The 18914-nt window shown below is 40.4% G+C and overlaps 2 protein-coding genes across 8 annotated transcripts in view; one reads left to right on the top strand and one right to left on the bottom strand.

Annotated features, from left to right (window-relative positions):
- DOCK7 (dedicator of cytokinesis 7) overlaps positions 1 to 18914 on the bottom strand; it is a 108644-nt gene that overhangs the window by 43763 nt on the left and 45967 nt on the right. For all 7 annotated transcript variants that reach the window (XM_077928660.1, XM_077928662.1, XM_077928666.1 and 4 more), the window contains exons 15-20: positions 5379 to 5496; positions 4323 to 4393; positions 2362 to 2500; positions 1297 to 1398; positions 989 to 1075; positions 575 to 806 (exon numbers count right to left, since the gene is read on the bottom strand). In XM_077928660.1, coding sequence (XP_077784786.1) covers positions 575 to 806; positions 989 to 1075; positions 1297 to 1398; positions 2362 to 2500; positions 4323 to 4393; positions 5379 to 5496 — 749 coding nt within the window. The remainder of the gene's footprint in view (positions 1 to 574; positions 807 to 988; positions 1076 to 1296; positions 1399 to 2361; positions 2501 to 4322; positions 4394 to 5378; positions 5497 to 18914) is intronic.
- ANGPTL3 (angiopoietin like 3) lies at positions 7656 to 18896 on the top strand. The gene is made up of 7 exons (XM_028733248.2): positions 7656 to 8230; positions 10980 to 11090; positions 11706 to 11817; positions 12820 to 12933; positions 13483 to 13578; positions 16500 to 16772; positions 18662 to 18896. The coding sequence occupies exons 1-7, from the start codon at positions 7742 to 7744 to the stop codon at positions 18844 to 18846; spliced, it is 1380 nt and encodes a 459-aa protein (XP_028589081.2). The 5' UTR covers positions 7656 to 7741; the 3' UTR covers positions 18847 to 18896.

The following is an 18914-nucleotide window of genomic DNA, read 5'->3' as shown; positions in this document are numbered from 1 at the left end:
TGGCAAAAGGAAAGAAATTGCCTCTCCTCCTCATCCATTAATGGACACCCCCACTGATCAAAGGACACCAACTGGAATTCACTAACTGTCGCAGCCAAAATGTTTAGCTCCCTTCCATTTCAATCCTCTACCACAGCTAACAAGCATACATATGTGATACATATGAAAAGGTACTGAGATGGATGGGGAAGTGTTATATGTATCATAACTGGCCAAATACAATACATTGTTGTCCATGGGATGACTTCATAGTAATTTCAATTATCTGCACTACAGTACAAAGGAAAAGGTACTGAACGTCAAGCCAGCTCTGGCGTACTCTATTGAGAGTAACACAGAAACACACACATGGTGAACTCCAAACATCTCCTAATTCTATTCATCGAGACTTCCAATCATCGATGGCCCCCAAATGTTACAGGTGAACAATGAAAACATCCTTGAACATGGCACGAAGAACAAAAGGTCTACATGTGATTATGGCAGTTTAAAGTGTGGATGAATTAATGCAGCAGAGAGGGTTCGCTCCAAGGTCTATCATGCTTTTTTAAAAACCCAAGCATAAATAAAATACCTATTTGGCCAGCAATGATAGGAGGTCGTACAACCAAGAGGATCAGCTTGTCTAGCAAGAGATGGAGAAATCGCACCACAGGCTCCAGCTGAGAGGAATTCAGTGCCGAAATACTGCTCTTCAGTTCGTTCTCCAAGTTGTTTTCCATAATTCTCATGTCGCCTATCCGCACAGGGAACATGTGTTCATCCAGGGCATGAACAAGGGCAAAGAACTTGTCAAGGTAAGGGTCCTGCACAGACAAAAGTCCCAACAAAATATACTAAGCCGCATTACTTCAAAAGCGAATTATATCTTCTATCTAAACAAAAAATACATTTTTTTTCTGTGAGAGAGAGAGAGGAAAAATTATATCCATTCATATCTAGATTGGACTGAAGTCTTTCTCATGTAGGGACTGCTATGAATACATACCTGTGTATGAATAGATGACACAGCAACTATTTCTACATTAAAAACTCCCTTATGGTTATCTACCCACTTCATTCCAGGCAGGGGCACCTGAGGGTGGGGAGGAAGCAAATAATAAAAACATTCAGGAGTCTGATTACAATGACAAAGCAGAAATATCAATTACAGATAGGTCAAGCAAAAGCAGGCACTCCATTCAATATTAGACATGGAAGATATGAACATCTTTTAAAGCTTGCTGTCTAAGTAAGGGATCAGAATATTTCAGATGCCTACTGCTTAAATTGTCATTAGCACAAGGAACTACTGACCTCTGGAGAGAGCACAGAGTATGCCTGGGGTGGTTTCTCTAGTGAAACAGGGAGAAGGAACTGACCGGTTTTCAACCTTCCATTCTGAAGCATTGGTATCCACTGTTAATGGGGGGGGGGGGAGAGAAGGCAAAATATCTCATTTGTACACAGGGTATGTCCAATTCATCCAATATAATAATAATAAAACTTATCTGAAGGTACAGGATAAGAACAACAACAACACACTATCAGAATCACTAGGATTTGGGTTAAAGAGTGCATGGACTTTGTGTTGAGTGGTATAGGCTCCAATTCTTACTCCAAAACAGGGTCGCAGGCCACAATCCCAGAGGCCCCCAGGTTCTCCCCAGGCCATGCCCCCTTTCCCCAAGCAGTGCCCCTCACTGGCCTTGCCCTGCATCCTTCTTCATTGCCTTTGCCATGCTCATATTAGTCTATGAAAGGTGGTAATGCCTGTATGGTGCTCTGATTTTTGCTGGGCTGGAATGGAGTCTACTGAACAAAGGCAAGACACATCTGTTGCTCCAGAAACATTTGGCCCTGGCCCCACCTGCCCCATGCATGCGCCCCCCAGAAGGCTGTCCATGAGGTAACGTGGCCCTTGGTTTGAAACAGGTTCCCTACCGCTGCTCTAAAAGGAAGAGGCGGAGGGAAATATAAGACTAGGAAATGGAAAGCATGAAAGGAACGCTTCAAACTAAAGTGGGAACACAAAGGTTCATTTTTATAAAACGAAACTCAGAATAAACCCAAATTGTATTATTTGCAATCCACAAGAATATATCTTTCTGTCCACCGCCAGCTTGCCTCTGTTCTTGTTCCCAATTGGTACCACAGTGGGTGGTCACTTTCAACCTAGTCACACAACGCTGAGCTCTCAGTGACATCAAAGAGTCAGAAATTACTAGAATACAGAAATAACCTGAACCAAACAAAATAAAAAAAAAATCTGTGGCTCTCCTCCTCCCTTCCTGCTCCCAGATGAAAAATGAAAGGAGTGGGGAGTAAAAGGGAGAGAGAGGATTTGTGGGATAAATGGTTTGTTTCTCTGTGTGCTTTTACCGTGTATCCAACAGGCGTCTCCAGAGGAGTATTTTGTTTTTGTTGGCAACTGACATGATAAAAAGTGAAAAGCAGGTGGTGGTGGTCAGTTAAAGTAGCAGGGAGTTTAATCTTGATTTCTTCGTGAAAATCAGGAGATCTGTTTTGAGATAAAAAAATTCATCTGTAAGTATAGAGCTTTAGAAGCCTAGAATACAACCATGCTTAACTGCCTGCCGCTCTTCTGCATTTAAATAGAATCTTCTGATGTGAGAAGCATAAAGAAAAAAAGAAGAATTAATAATTCCCACTTAGTTCCTTAATTCCAGAAAACCAAATTCTGGAAGACCTTCAGGTGAATTTAGCATTTCTAAGATAAGAGGCAAATTTGCATGATCAAATCTTGGTTTAATGATACAGGAATGCTATTCTTTAAATATTTAATGGCCTGTTTGTTCTCTCTTAGCAAGTTACAGACAGGGAGGCAAGATTGAGAAACGGTAAACCACTACAGTACTTAAAAAAACCAAAAAACACTGCATTACAGTAAGATAAATGTACTCATGACTCAGCAAACATCAGAAGTGCTTTGAGCACCTTCAAAACATATCACAGCACTCTGGAAAATTCCTTGCCCTGCTCCCCAACAGCATCAGCTACGAGCTCAAGGAAGAGAGCTGGACCTTGTATGTGATGAACACCACTTTGGAGACAGTGTAAATGTTCAGAAATGCAGTGCAAAATAAATGAACCCAAACTCTTATTGGAGCTGAGCCAGTCTCAGATTGTGCAGATGAGCACCTTTGAAGCCCTCCCCTGCTCCCAGTGGCGAGGGACAGGGTCCTGGGAGCCTCCAATTTTTGCTGGCTGCTCAGCCCTGGCTACCTAAACCCACCAACATTTATTGACCCTTTTTCTAAGTGTTTTGCTAGAAAACTTGGCATGCCAGCAGGATCAAGCTGCATGTGATTTAAAAGTCAAAAGAATGACAAATCCCTGAAAAAGCCAAATAACATATAAATGAGATTTGGACACTTTAAACCTTAATAGGATTTGGGCACTTTGGCCTCAGTCCTAAACCACTTTTACCCTTCATTGGGCTCCATCCAATATATTCCACTATTAATAGCTTGAAGAGGAAGACAAAAATTCTGGACATAATTACAAGAAAAAAATATTCCCCACAAACTAAATAAACATTAAACCCAAATAAACTGAGCATTGGGTCAAGTTCCATTTATGAATGGAATGTCTACCAATTGCAGGATTTAATTTTTAGATGTACTGAATATCTGATTCAATAAATAAACAAGCAAGCAAGCTCAGTGCCTTTTGAAAGACAGACCATATTGCAAGGTTATCTGTTGCCAGGACTTTTTGAATTTGGCATTCCAAAGCGTAAATTTCAATGAAACAAAAATGTCAGATTCTTCATCCAAAATATATTGTGCATGATAGTACAATACTCATATTTTAAAAGTTTATATACATACACCATCCTAATGGGTAGCTTTTCTGTATTTAGTCATAGCATATGCTTACAAACAACACAGTGAAAGCATTTGTGCCAGGGTGGTGGTTGGTTTCATGAAACAGAGAGCACCTGAGAAAAAAATCCTACATAAAGACTGCTGCAGTGTTCATGTACTTGACATGCCATGCTTCCCATAGGATTCTTAAAGAAGTCTAAATGCCATGTTTTGCACCAGCTGCCAATCAATACACATAGTGATAAAACCATTATCAAAGAATGGCATCTCTATAAGGTACGGGTCGAATATATGTATGTATCCCACATTACATTGTCCATAGACCAAGAGGACTGCAGAATCATCAAGGCCTTTGTCACTGTTTTGCTTTATACTTATAATCAAAAGCACCATGCACCTAGCTATTGGTACACTATTGTAACCACTACTGTCTTGCTTCCAGTTGTAATTGCATTATGCACATAGTGTCATGTGACCTCTTTTACATTTTACCTGTTATGATACACAACAGCTGTATATGCTTCTTTCGAAAATTCAGCACAGCTGGATTTCCCAAATATTACCTGCAAAAGGAAATAAAACAAGACTATTTAACATTGCTTTTGAGTTCTAGAAGTTAGGCTAAGAGCCAAGAGCCTTTACCAACATCAGTGAAATGTCGGTCAATTTTGCCAAGGCAAAATGAACACCAGAACCTCTACTGGTAAGACTACATTTTATATAATTATGATGCACGTCAGTTTAAACAATGATTACAAATGGAAAACGGGCAGGAGGTGATTTGGCTGGAATGATGGTTGCTACCATTTCATGAGAGAGGCGATTCCATTTCTCTGCTGCACATTAAGCAATGTTGGTTGTATGAGCATCGTAGAAAAGAAATGGCAAGAACTACATAAGCACAAGCCCAAACGCACCATGAAGTTTGAAAGGTTAGATTAGGCTTGCGTAGGGGCTCATGATTATGGCTATCCAGAAAAGAATTTTCTCAGCAATGGCCACTCAATTGTGAGACTGTCCAGTTGAGGGTCCTTTACAATGTATAAAAGACCTTTGAAGACAGTTCTTTCCTCACCAGCTGTTAGTGGGTAACATTATCTTGAGGATTTTGTGCTGTGGGTCCTTGGATTTTAATGCTGCTTTTCTCATTTGAAATGCATGGAGCATTTTTTTCTCCAATTCTTATCTTTTATTTGTATATTCTAATGTGTGTAAAACAATCTTAGATGCTGTGGAAGCCACTTTGTAGAGAAGACTTCTGAAAAAGTGGGGTATAAATTTATTCAATTAGTAAATAAATTGGAGGACACAAGATGTCATAAAATAACATGTCATGAATATTTAAATTTAATATGAAATGTGCTCTATGCTTGTTGGGCCTGCAGAAAGGGTAGGAAGCAACATTGAGTCCAAAGCAGACTACTCAGGCTAGATCTACAGAATGCCACATGTAGCATGCATCCAACACCTGAAAAACAATTGGGGCACAAAAGTCAAAAGCAAACACGCAAACACACACACACACACACACACACACACACACCATACCGGCATTGCATTACTTGGATCCTCTCCAAACATAAATTGGACTTTTACAGTGATATTCCGAGCAGATCCTTGACGGTTGGCAAAGTTAAGGCTTTGAGGATAGACATACAGAAGGTTTCTGTAAAAAAATAAATGAATATTACATAATGAATACTGCATCATACAACAATGAAGATATACCAAAGTGTCTTGGGCATCAGTTATAAACTTTGGAGCAATGTAGCAGTGTGTTGTGTGAGGCCAACGATGCACATTATTGCATCTTTTCTGCCTGCTTTCTTACACTTCTGAAACCTAAAAAATGCAAAAAGAAATCATGTAAGAGAAGTAGCCTGCAAACAGCAAGGGAAAACGAGAGTCAGAATGCATTATTTCTCAATATATCTTTGCCCATTTTGACATGACGCGTCTAAGTTTTACCATTTGGCTTTTCACAAACTCCCAAACACAAAACATCACTGAGCCACCAATGGTTTGGCATATACCATATTCCAGGCATAGACAAACTCAGCCCTCCAGATGTTTTGGGACTACAACTTCCATCATCCCTAGCTAACAGGACCAGTGGTCAGGGATGTTGGGAGTTGTAGTCCCAAAACATCTGGAGGGCCGAGTTTGCCTACGCCTGCCATATTCCATATTCCACTGAGCCACAACTTCCCTGACTCACCACGACACTCCATTCTCAATGGGTTGCTTCCAAAGGCTCATATTCTCCAAATAGACAGAATCTCCCTCTGTCAGAGGAAGGAACCTTCTGTTGTCAGTAGCAGATATACCTTCGAATCAAACCCAATAGACTTTGCATTGTTCTTGTGCTACACAGAATGGTGGACTATAGAGCCACATTATCTTTCTGCATTCCATACACTGCAGCAAGCTGAAGTGAGCAGATAGGGCATTCTTTCTGTTTCAAAGGAAGACCTTCATGCTGAATTAAGCGCCGGAATTTCATCCCCATTGGTCATCTGGCTTAATCAATGTTCTCTTTATTATTTCTGCAGGCGGCTGCTGAAATACTTCTTTTCCCCCCTTTTTTGTGGCTCTCCTAAATTACCTCATTCTGGCATGAATACATTTGCTCCTCAACGTGCTTTTTCAAATAAAAATGGATATGAAAATTTACTTTAAAATGTACTTTTCTCATAAAACTTTCATTAAGTGTTATTAGTAGCTTAAGAGAGGGATTTAAATGTATTTGCGAAGCCAAGCTGTGTGATCCCTATATTAAGAACAGTGTTCTTCTGGGGACTCATATTGGTACTGGCCATTTAAAAAAAAGGACTTATGCCCTTTGCACTCTTCTTTGGTGATATTTTCTCTTAAGTACAGGTGAGGAACCTTTCAATCCAAAGCGAAACTGTTTCGGTTAGAAGGTTAAAAGTTTCTCCTTCTGTTCAACATGCATCTATTTGCTTTAAAAAGCTCAGCAAATAGAATCCTGCCCTGGGGTTGACAGTGTTGCAAGAGGAAAAGAAACGAAGAGTTAAAACCCCACAACTTGCATCCAATAGGACAAACTTTCTCGTGACGATCCTGGAAGTGATCCTCTTTCTTCCTTGTCTTTGCAATGAATTATCTCTTTAAAACCCTACACTCCTCATATAGCATTCTGCCAGTGCATGGTATATTTTGTCATAGGTATGACCTTCTTATAGTGTACTCCTACGCATGAACTTTTCAGAGCCTTATAAATCCCTTACAGCTTTATATCCCCTTTGGGGTTCAATGGTGTCCTAAAGTATGGAGGAAATCACTTCTGCTTGAACAACATGGTGGCCCCCTTCCTAATTTGCATATATGCTCCCTTTTCAGCCTTTACTATGATCCACATGGATGCCAACCACCAAGAAGGAATGATGGGCCAAGCAAGGAGAGATCAGTAGTCCCAGGCTCCCCAGGCAGCCAGGGCAAAAGAAGGCTATGCACCGTTGAAGGAGATCAAGGTGGAGGTTCAGTACCATGCTCAGTACTCCTGTAGCTGAGGCCAAAACATACAAGTTGTCTCAGCAAGGTCCTTGAGCAACTGGTCAAATTTTATAGGAGGGCTAGGTAGTCACTGACTAGAAGCCTCATCACTTAAGTACTGCCTGCAGCTGATCTCTCCTCACAGCTGATCAAAAAAAAGTCCCTGTCATAAATGGCTAGTCAGGTTGGTCTGTTTGTTTCGATGTCCAAAAAGCCTAACAAGGACACAGGTTACACTCATTTAAGTTTAATGATCAACTACCTCAACTTGACTTTTCAGGTCTGAGCAGCATATATTTATAGGCAAACTAAGTTGCAAGGACTATCACATAGCAAGGCTAACAGCAGCTTGGAAAAGCTTTTCTTTTCCAAAGGCTATCATAAGCAGAAAGAAAATGAAAATAATACTAGTATTACTCTTCATAATTTCTCTAGTTGTTGCAACAAGAATAGATGGAGATGAGTTTTCCTTTGTTCCAGAATCTCCTGAGCCAAGGTTTGCTATGCTACATGATGTGCAATTACTAGCCAACGGGCTGCTCCAGCTTGGGCGTGGCCTTAAAGATTTTGCCATCAAGACCAAAGGCCAAATGGATGACATCTTTCAGAAACTTCACCTTTTTGATCAATCTTTTAATGAGATCTCGAAACAAGCCAATGAGATAAAAGAAGACGAGGAACAGCTAAAAAACACTACTTCTATGTTGCAAGTCAATAACGAAGAGATAAGGAACATCTCTGTGGAGCTGAATTCCAAGATAGAAATACTTTCACGGGAGAAGATTCAACTTCAGGATAAAGTAGGGAAGCTGGAAGAAAAAATAACCAAATTGTTTCAGACCCAGATTGAAAATCAGGAGCCCGAAGAAATTGCATCACTTAAAGTAAGTAGCAGGTATGGAATAGATTTAATATTTCCAAAGTTACCTGAAATGGTTTCCAGGCTACTAATGGAATCCAAAGCTCCAAAGTCAATTATGACCTTGTTGCACTAATATCAGTGATGTAAAATATACTTTACCTAGTGGCTGTTTCATACAGTTTTGCTTTGTTTCCAGTGATAAGTAAAATTAAGATGCTAAAATGTTTTTAAAAATTAAGATGCTAAATTAGATCACTCTTTGGGGAAGGAATAGCCAAAAATTCCTTTGCAAATCAAGTCAATTTGTGTTCAAGTACAAGTGTATTGGAAAGTACAGTACAGTATAGGAAAATGTTCTGATGCCTTAGAGCAGTACTCTCCAGATGTTGCTAGACATCACCTTGACTACTGGCTATGCTTGCTGGGGCTGATGGCAGTTAGGAGACCAACAATATCTGCAGGCACCATGTTGGATACCCCTGCTATGATGATAATAATTTTATTATTTATACCCCGCCCATCTGGCTGGGTTTTCCAGTGCAAACATTTTCCAGTGCAAACTGCCCTTGTTTATGCACAGGAATGTTTTCCACTTCAAACATTTCCAGGAAAGCCACATCACTGCATTTTGAGGAATGAAATGAACGTAGTTATCAAGAAAGTAACAACTGATTCTCTACTGTAAATTTGTTCCTAAATGTTTGTTGTGCATTTATGTAAAATGTATCCTGTGGTACAAGGATACTTCATGACTTTTTCTTCTTTAATTAGTTTTTGGGAGGAGGATAGTTTTGGATCAACAGCAAACTGCACGGAATATCTAGGGAACTAAACAATGGCTTACGTATGCTCTGTGCTTTACCAAAAAGCAACCAGAATGAGATGAATTATTTTAACAAAAGCCAGGGATGGTCAGTGTTCTAAACATGTAAGCCACATGCTTTTGCGCCTAGAATTTTTTTTCTCGACAGTCCATAAAGGAAGATAATCAGAGTACCCTGGGTGGCTGGAACCGCTTCCCTTTCATAACATAAGACTATGACATAGGAAAGCCTCATTTATTTTTAAATATTGTACTTTTCACAGCTTGTCCTTACAAAATTTGAAACAGACTGCTGCTTTAAAAATAATAATTTCACAATCAACACAACGAGTAACTCAGCTGCAACTGATAATGTATCAACCAAGTGCCAAAAGCAACATCAGCAAAGCGGCAAAAGATAATGAAATAATTTAAGCAAAAAGCCTAGAAAAATGAAATGGTGTTCAGCTGCTGCCCAAACAATAAAAGCACAAGCACAAAGCATACATTTTGGGGGCAGGATGTCTCCAAGATATGGCAAAACTACTAAGAGCAGTTGGAGCAGGGCCTCTCTGATGACAGTTCACTGAGTAACTTTGTACAAGATAGTCAGGCTTGTATGAGTTGTTGTTGTTGCTGAAGTAGAAGGAAATGGCTTATGAATTCAGCCAGCCAGCCAGGGGAAAGGAAATAGAAGACAATCAGGACTCAAAGGGTAGGAATGAATTAAGAGTTTCTCCATGATGGCCAGCAGTGGTGTACACACCAGTACGAGAAGGGTGCATCAGGTGGATTCTCAAAGACTGAATTCCTTAAACTTCCCTTTGGATATCAAAGGTCCTTTCCAGCAAAATGACTGCTTTTTTAGGGGGTGAGATGGGGTGGGATGCCAAAACAGATAATAAAAGCAAGTCCCAGACAGCAGCTTTGCTTCAGCTCCAAGAAACCAGCTCTTAATCCATTGCTTTTTTAGGGCAGAGTACAGGATCCATAGATTATGAAGCAAAACAGGATTGTTGCATGATTTGACTATACAAAACCATCCCTCCAAATAAGATTGAGGATATACCTTCTACTTCTGTTTAGCATGGTAAGACAACAGCCTTTGGTGAAATTGGCTTGCACTGAGAGGTGCCCTTCTCCTAGCAGAAAGCCTCCTGCAAGGACCCTAAATCCAAAGAAGCTCTTCTATCAGCAATATTTTACACAAAATCTCTTCTTGTAGCCTACTAGAGCACATATGGGACGTGGGTGATACTGTGGTCTAAACCACAGAGCCCAGGGCTTGCCGATCAGAAGGTTGGCGGTTCGAATCCCTGCAACGGGGTGAGCTCCCATTGCTCGGGCCCAGCTTCTACCCACCTAGCAGTTCGAAAGCACGTAAAGTGCAAGTAGATAAATAGGTGGGAAGGTGAATGGCGTTTCCGTGCGCTGCTCTGGTTCGCAGCTTAGTCATGCCGGCCACATGACCTGGAAGCTGTCTGCGAACAAACATTGGCTCCCTCGGCCTACAGAGCGAGGTGAGCGCACAACCCCAGAGTCATCTGCAATGGGCCTAACGGTCAGGGGTACCTTTACCTTTAGAGCACATATACTACAAATCCAAATCAGGGGTGGAAAACCTGCGACTCTTCAGATGTTGGTGAACTTACTCACCAACTGCTTTGAGGGGTTTTTCTACAATAAAGCAGTATATACATTTTATGAAATAAACTCCCAACATCCCCCAGCCGCAGCCAGCATGGCTGATGCAAGTTGTAGTCCACCAAAATCTGGAAGGCCACAAAATCCCTATCCCTGGCCTAGATCCTCTGTACTCTGCATATTTCTCATGCTGTAAAACACTGACTCCACACTGAAATACATCAGCCAGAGCTTGATCAAGAGTTCATGGACCTGCACTATTAAATTTTCTCCTTCTGCTTCATGGTCCTTTGAAACCAAGCCACTGTTTATGCTCTCCCTGCAGAACTTCGTCGAGCAGCAGGACAACCACCTTAGATCCCTTCTCAAAAGAGTTCAAGCGCAGCATGTTCAAATTGGCAAACAACAAGAACAAATAGAAGACCTGGAAGAGAAGGTAACATTGCTGCTTTACCAATGACCTCCTCCAAATCAGGGCAGTCTTTTCAGGGATATTAGGTGAGTTTTGAGACAGCTGGGAACTGAGAAAGAGGTAAAGGGTGCAGAAATTGGGAGAAATAAAGAACTGATGGAAAAAGTACAAACTACTGAATAAATAGCAAAGTGGACAGGGAATAACTCATCTTACACGATGATTTAATAATTTCAATACATTTCCATCATGCTCTAAGATAATTTGTGGACACTATGTGTCTTCGCTGTGTATTCCCAATGTAGCTCCAGGATTGGAATGGAAAAATAACATTTCCTTGTTGTATTTCAACTTGAAAAATTCCGAAAACATTTCCTTCAGCTAACAATCTTTACCACTCTTGTGGTAAAAGAAATTGGGCATGCCCCACACAAGACTGTAGAAAGATATTGGGGAGGGGGAATGCTTCATTCTCAGGAATTCTCTTGTAAAGATAAGAGGTCTCTGCCATCAGTAAACCACTTCTCCCCATTTTGTTATCTCAATATACCTGAGGTCCAAAAAATCAGTAGATGAATGATGAACTTTACTAACAAAAAACAGACTAATAATAATAATAATAATTCTCTGTCTCCCCAGCTAAGCAGCCCTGGTTTTCAAGACAACACACAGACTTTATTCCCCCTGAGAGAAGAAAATGAAACAAGGCAAACTAAACTTAATACAACAGCTAAAGTTCAAGATTACAAAGGTAACTGCCCCTGTGGAAGAAGAAGGAAACAACTAATCCTTGTGTACACCGTCATCTGTGAATACTGTTCTAGTATACATTTTTCTATGGGTATACATCTTTGAATGCCACACTGTTAAATTCTCTTTATTACTGTTGTTGGAAAAACAAGTGTGGCCTTCCACAACATGTTGCAGTGTATCCTCCCTCTGAAAAAGGAAAGCTCCTATTCAGGCTTCCAGTCATCCATTCCCTACAAGTAGGACATTCTACTCTTTCTCCTCCCCACTCCCTGCTCAATTAATTTTTCAACTGTCGCTGTTCATTCTGTTGTTAACGAACATGCTCATTTGGCTGCTTTGATGGAGTTTGTCCATTTAGTGTTGTTTTATTTTTAAAAGCTTATTTCTGCAAGCCACAAGTTTTCCCCAAGCATGCCAATACTTCCTTCTTATTTCTCAGCGGCCATTTTGGCTACCATTTTGTCAGCGCTCACCAACTGGATGGGATAATATGACATATTAAAAATAATAATCTAAAGAAGAATGGGAACCCTTTACAAAGTACTTAAAGAAACAACAAAATGAACTGGACTCCTTGGCAGGTTTTGAATAAACATTCACAAACCTTTTATTGGTAATATATAGATAGGTAAATTAAGGATATTTACAATTTTATAACATGCGGAGAATAACATGTGCTGAAAAACCAGAGAGAGGAGCTGATAGAAGTCCGGGGGGGGGGGGAGGGGGGTTTCCTTTTTGGGGAGGGGGGAGGGAAAAAATGGGGGTTGTGAATGAGGATGATGTATTTTTGATAAAATGTTATGTTGAAATTCCTAATAAAAATATTCCAAAAAATAATTATAAAAAAACAATCAAAGGAATGATTCACAGCATTCTTTAATACAATATCATCACCCAAGTCCCTGCCACAATACTGAGTGCATTTCAGTGTGCCTTAAACTCCCCCCGCAGAACTTTACTCATGCATTTGTAACTTTTAAAATCTTGTTGTTCTTAGGAAATGCTACTGATTGCATGTGGATATACAGCAGAGGTGAAAGATCTAGTGGCATTTATTCTATTAAGCCCAGAGGATCCGAGGCTTTTAATGTCTACTGTGAAATCAAAGCAGGTAAGCCCAGCTACACCAGGGACCATCTAATTCTCCTGCTAAAAATCATTATGGACTTCATTTTCTGCCCTGAATGATGTTAAGTGTTCCATTAGTGAAACATAGGAAGTAACCTTATATTGAGTCAGACGATTGGCCCATCTAGCTCAGTATCAGTTTAACTATAGTTGGTCAATAGTTAACTAGGATTACCAAATAAAAAAATGGTGCAGTCAGTAGGATCAATTATTTATGTTCCAACTGGGTCAGATGAGGATGCCACGACTAAACAATCATCACAACTAAACCTCTTCCAGCAGTGGACAAAAGGCATGGACAACTTTCACACCCATGCATGAAAATTCCCATGGGAGTAAATTTAATGAATACTTTACAAATATTGTGTGTGCGCGCATGGGCACACCTGCTTTTTTTCTATATTTAACTGCATTAAAAAGCATTCATGGGGGGCACAATATGAACTGGGCCTATGTTTGCTGCAGTCCAAAACTAAGGGGTGGCAATAAAGCAGGTAATATTTATAGTTTATTTATCTTTTTTCATACACAGAAAGTGCATGGACAGTTATTCAAAACAGATCTGATGGATCACTAGATTTCAACCAAACCTGGGAGAACTATATGAATGGATTTGGCAACCTGGATGGTAAATACATTCTCTTACATTTCCCTAAATAAGTATTTTTATGTGCTAAAATAGTAGTTGACTGTGGTTTATGCAAACATCAACACATTAAAGTAAGTGAAAAATACCTATGGGAGAATAAGGGATGATTGCTATCTTGGGCGTGTTTTAAACAGGTTAGCTTTCTTCACCCCCATTGTTTTGGTATGAATTGGTGCACAGTGAAGGAGAAGGAGGCACTTTTTAGGTGTCTAAAATAGTGTATTAAAGTACTAAAGATCTGTAAACATAGCAATGCAGACAAAAAGATATTTCTATATCTCAATGTTTTTTGCGGAAAATATTGGACCAAATGAGTCCAGAAAATACTCAAGAACCCTTACAGCATATTAGAATTAAACTTCATAATATACAGTAGAAAAGTTGCCATGTAGTGACTGATACAACAGGCAGTTTTCATGCATATCACACCATGAATAGCGCTGGGTCAACATAAAGCTCAATGGGTTTCCGCTGAAACAAAATCCTGGTTTCTAAACTTAACCAGCCAATCATCCCATCAGAGGACCAGCCAGAAAGAAACCACCCTTATTTGCACTGGTTAATCATCCACTTGGGACACCAAGGTGCAGGCTAACAGACACATCATCCAGCACACTTTGCTAAAGGTATGTTCCAAGCTGCTTCTACAGAGGTGCTAAAGGGGTGCAAGAATTGAAGTGGCAACCCTGTTTGGCCACCAGGACAGGGAGCAACATATATTAGCAATTATCCTGTAATCACTTAGTGAAGTCCTGAAATATTTTGGTCCATAAGTAGTTTGATTGGCTTCATTATCATTACTCGCAAAACCGTAATTTCAAGACTGCAAAGTCAATTTTATACACCTAGAACTGGACTAAACTAACCTGGTGCACTAGTGGAAGCCAGTGAAAGAACTCATGGTGCAATGGGCCCCCTCCTCCTCCTCAATCTGCTGGGGGGGGGGGTCAGGAGAAGTCCCAGAATAGTGTGCAAGCAGAGGAGAGGAGATTCTGCCTGGAATGCAGAAATGTTTGCACTTACAGAACAGTTGTAATAGCATGGTCTTCAATTCCACCCCTAGCATCTAGGGATGTCTCAAAACATCTATTCTTCTATTACTTACATGAAGTTGAATAATACAGAGTCAAATCACTGGCCCATCCAGCAATGGCTCTTCAAGATCTCAGGCAAAGAGCCTTTTCCTACTATTGCCATCCAAGATCCTTGTTACTAAAAACTGCTGGGGACTGAACTCAGGATGTTAGAGATGCTAAGGAAATGCTGTTATCAGTAAATTATGGGGTTTTCTAGCTGTTATTTGATATGTAAAGCAGACATGTCTAACATCAAAGACTCTCTTCTTAAACCAGACTGTATTGGATTCCGACCAAATGTTACTGGATCCCAACTCCCATCAGTCCCAGACATCATCCAACAACATCTGGCGGGCCAGGGGTTTCCCACCCCTGCCCTAAAATTCATTACATAGAAAATATTTCCACAAAATGTGGCCCACCATGAGTTTGATGGTTTGCAGTTCACTTGAACTCATGGACAGTTTGTTCCAAAGAGAGGTAGGGGAAATCCAAATAAATTTAGCATATGCAAAAATGTCTGACCGATCACAAGGTCTTCTTAAGGAAAAACTGCACATGTAGATTAGCTCAAAAAGTCGTTAAGTGCCATCTCCCCATTTCCTCCCAGCTGGGACCTGTGTTATATAATTTGCATTGAAGACACAAACAAGCTCTGTGCAATTTCATTTCCTCCTAACAGCTACAAATTGTTTTGGCATTCCCATAGCTTGTTATGGGTATTTTCAGTCCTTCTTATATTAATTGGAAACTATGGTAGCTCCATTTATGACATGAGATTGGATTGTCTATGCTGTATGAAAGTCCCCGCAACAATATTGTTCTCAATATGATATTTTGCATTTTTTGTTTTTACAATAATGGTCTTCATTAAAAAATACTGCCCCCTAAATAACGCTCAAGCACCTAGTTCACATGACACAGGAAGCCAAGCTGTGGTTCAAGAGTGAATCTTCCTTTTAAAAAAAAAGAGTTCATAAGGTGAAGTTTTCAGTACTTTTGAAATCGGAGCTTTAAGAAGCGCTGACTTGGGGAGAAAGTTGATAATTCTTTCCCACAGCAGCAAAATCAAAGTTGAAACTGAGATTTCATCATTACATTGTATAAAGTTTGCCTGGTGGTGAAATCTGAAACATAAATGCAAAATCACATGTTTGTTTTAAAAGGGTACGTTTTATCTTTTCCACTATTTCTTGTTCAAATGTCCTCTCATTTACCTTTGCCAACTTGGAATGACTCCATTGGCCCAACTTTAGTGAAAAAATGCCTTAATGTAGTTATTCTGGAAAAAAGGTAGAAGAAAATACAACTATTTTTTTAAAGTAGAATCCAATGTACACTTACTTCTAAGAAAACATGCTTAGTTTTGCACTCCATGTAATTCACTTAGAATGTTCAATTTAAATGTGCTGTGGTAAATGACACTACCTAAATGCCTATTAAGAGTGCATTCCTTTCTCATGGCTGACACTCCATTTCCATTACAATTAAATTTTATATATGCCACTCGCTTCACTTATCAGAGAGATTCATTCACACACTTTTGTTAAGTATGCCTTGCATTATCCCTGGCAGACTCTGGCAAGCTGCAAAGTTCCATTCCGTACATATTTAGTTTTAGTTTCCTGTTTTAATTGATCATTAGTGCATAATCTAAAAGTTGTAAACAAAAAAGAGATATCTCCAAGAGAGATTATCTGAAAAGTTCAAGGGTTCCCAAGACTCAGGTTGTCTGCTTAATTAACCGAATTAGTGACTCTAACTTGCTTATGTCTTGCCATCAGCCTATCCTAATAGTTCGGTCTGTGCAACTTGTAATTTCAGGAGAATTTTGGCTGGGCCTACAAAAGATCTATTCCATTGTAAACCAAGGTGACCACATCCTGCGTATTGAGCTGGAAGACTCAAGAGCTAACCAACGTTATATTGAATACACATTCACAATGGGAGGTTCAGAAACAGACTACACTGCTCTTCTCTCCAGGATTACTGGGAATATCCCTAATGTTCTGCCTGAACAGAAAGAAGTGAAGTTCTCTACAAAAGATCACAACAGCAACACTGAAAGAAAAGTCAACTGTCCAGAAAACAATTCAGGTAGTCTTTTTTGTACAAGCTGCTGCTTTAGTTTTTCTCATAAATCGGGGGGGGGGGGGGATACACTGTGGAAGATATAGCTGAAACTTTGTCTACAAAACTTATATATTCCCTGTTCTGAAAAATGAAGCATTAGGAACCAGAAGCAAATTCTGAAGAACAACTGGGTATGTTGGGTGAGGCACTGCACATCTGAGTGGTCTATCATGTTTAGAAACAAACTTATCTGCACTCAGAAAGCTAGCATGTCATAGACACTATACCTTTTTTGCCTCAATATGGTATTTTATAAATGTATATTTAATATAGAGGAGTATCCAGTTGTGTCAAGGGGACGTGGGTGGCGCTGTGGGTAAAACCTCAACGCCTAGGACTTGCCGATCGCATGGTCGGCGGTTCGAATCCCTGCGGCGGGGTGCGCTCCCGTCGTTCAGTCCCAGCGCCTGCCAACCTAGCAGTTCGAAAGCACCCCCGGGTGCAAGTAGATAAATAGGGACCGCTTACCAGCGGGAAGGTAAACGGCGTTCTGTGTGCTGCGCTGGCTCGCCAGATGCAGCTTGTCACGCTGGCCACTTGACCCAGAAGTGTCTGTGGACATCGCTGGCTCCCGGCCTATAGAGTGAGATGAGCGCACAACCCTAGAGCCTGGGAAGACTGGCCCGTACGGGCAGGGGTACCTTTACCTTTTTATCCAGTTGTGTAATTTTCCACATGCATTCTGTACTATCTTGGAAGGCTACATCTCATCAATCTCTGAACATGTGAATCACCCTCTAGAGCAGGGATGGATAAGCTGTGGCCCTCCAGATGTTGGTGTAACTCCCATCCTCTCTATTGGCCATGCTGGCTGGGGCTGCTGGGTGTTGGAGACCAACAACATCTGCAGTGGCACAGGTTCCCCCATCCTTGCTCTAGAGTTTCTCTCCCATATATTTCTAGTCCCTAACTGAACATCAGGCAGAACTTTAGGAAACAGAAATAGAACTAAAAAGTGAAGTGATCTGGCAAAAATCTAAAAAGAGAGAGCATAGCACACAGGAATAACAAACTGGTGATATGATTTCCTGTAGAGCACCTCTAAGTAAATCCACAAGAAGTGCTGGTGTTCTATACACTTTCTCCTTTAACCGGGCAAAAACGTTATTCTGAAATTCCCTTTTCTGCCCCCTCCAATGTGGAAAATTCAAATTTGCAGCATGAATCAGTAAGTTATTTTAATTCATTTGCAGTTCAATCCTATTTATTTTACTTTCTCTAATAAATGTAGATAACTATGAAACCGTATAAAGTTCACTTCTGAGCGTCAGTTTTACAGAGAATATAAGTGTTTGAGATAGATAGGAGTGCTGTGGGGGTTTTAAATCTGACACTGGGTAATTAAGTTAAAACAGAATGAGTTCTTTTTTAAAAAAGAGAGGTGGGGGGAGGGGCCATTGTATGCAGAATATACCAGGTTCAATCCCTGGCATTTCCAGGTAGAGCTGAGAATATCTTCTACTGAAACGCTGGAGGGGCAATGCCAATGTAGACAACTCAGCATAGGGCAGCTTCCTATGTTCCTAGAGAGAGGGGTGGTGGAAATTGAGGATTTGTGACCCAATCTGGAGGATGTGATGACAAGCTTCATAGATGTACAGTTCTTCCGAGTTCCCTTCCCCCCTGATAAGCAACTCCTCATACCAGGCAGCTACTGTTGATGCTACCAAGGATTTTGAGAAGTGACATCAAACACGGCATGAGAAGAAATGTGAGAAATCCTCCTCCACACATGGAAGCCACTTCTAGTGCCTAAAGGGGGGGGGGGGTCTATGAACCACACCCTTAGTCCTTATGATTGTACTACAGTGTTGTCGCTATCAATTAAATGGTGCTTATAATTTCATCTTCAGGTGGTTGGTGGCATACGGCATGTGAAGAAACAAACTTGAATGGAAAATATATCAAGTCAAGTTCAAGAGGAAAACTGGAAAGGAAAAAGAGAGTGCTCTATTGGAAGCCTCAGAAAGGAAGGCCCTATTTTATCAAATCAACCAAACTGATGATACATTCTACAGATTTTGAAAATTTTGACTGAGCATCACCATTTGGAGTCTATCTAATAAAGCACATTATACCTTTGTCAGAGCCAAGTGAAGGCACTTT

Source organism: Podarcis muralis, chromosome 5 (assembly GCF_964188315.1).
Source record: "Podarcis muralis chromosome 5, rPodMur119.hap1.1, whole genome shotgun sequence".
In the NCBI taxonomy this organism is placed as follows: domain Eukaryota; kingdom Metazoa; phylum Chordata; class Lepidosauria; order Squamata; family Lacertidae; genus Podarcis; species Podarcis muralis.
The sequence above is the reverse complement of the archived record's forward strand: the minus strand, read 5'-3'. Positions and strand labels throughout refer to the sequence as shown.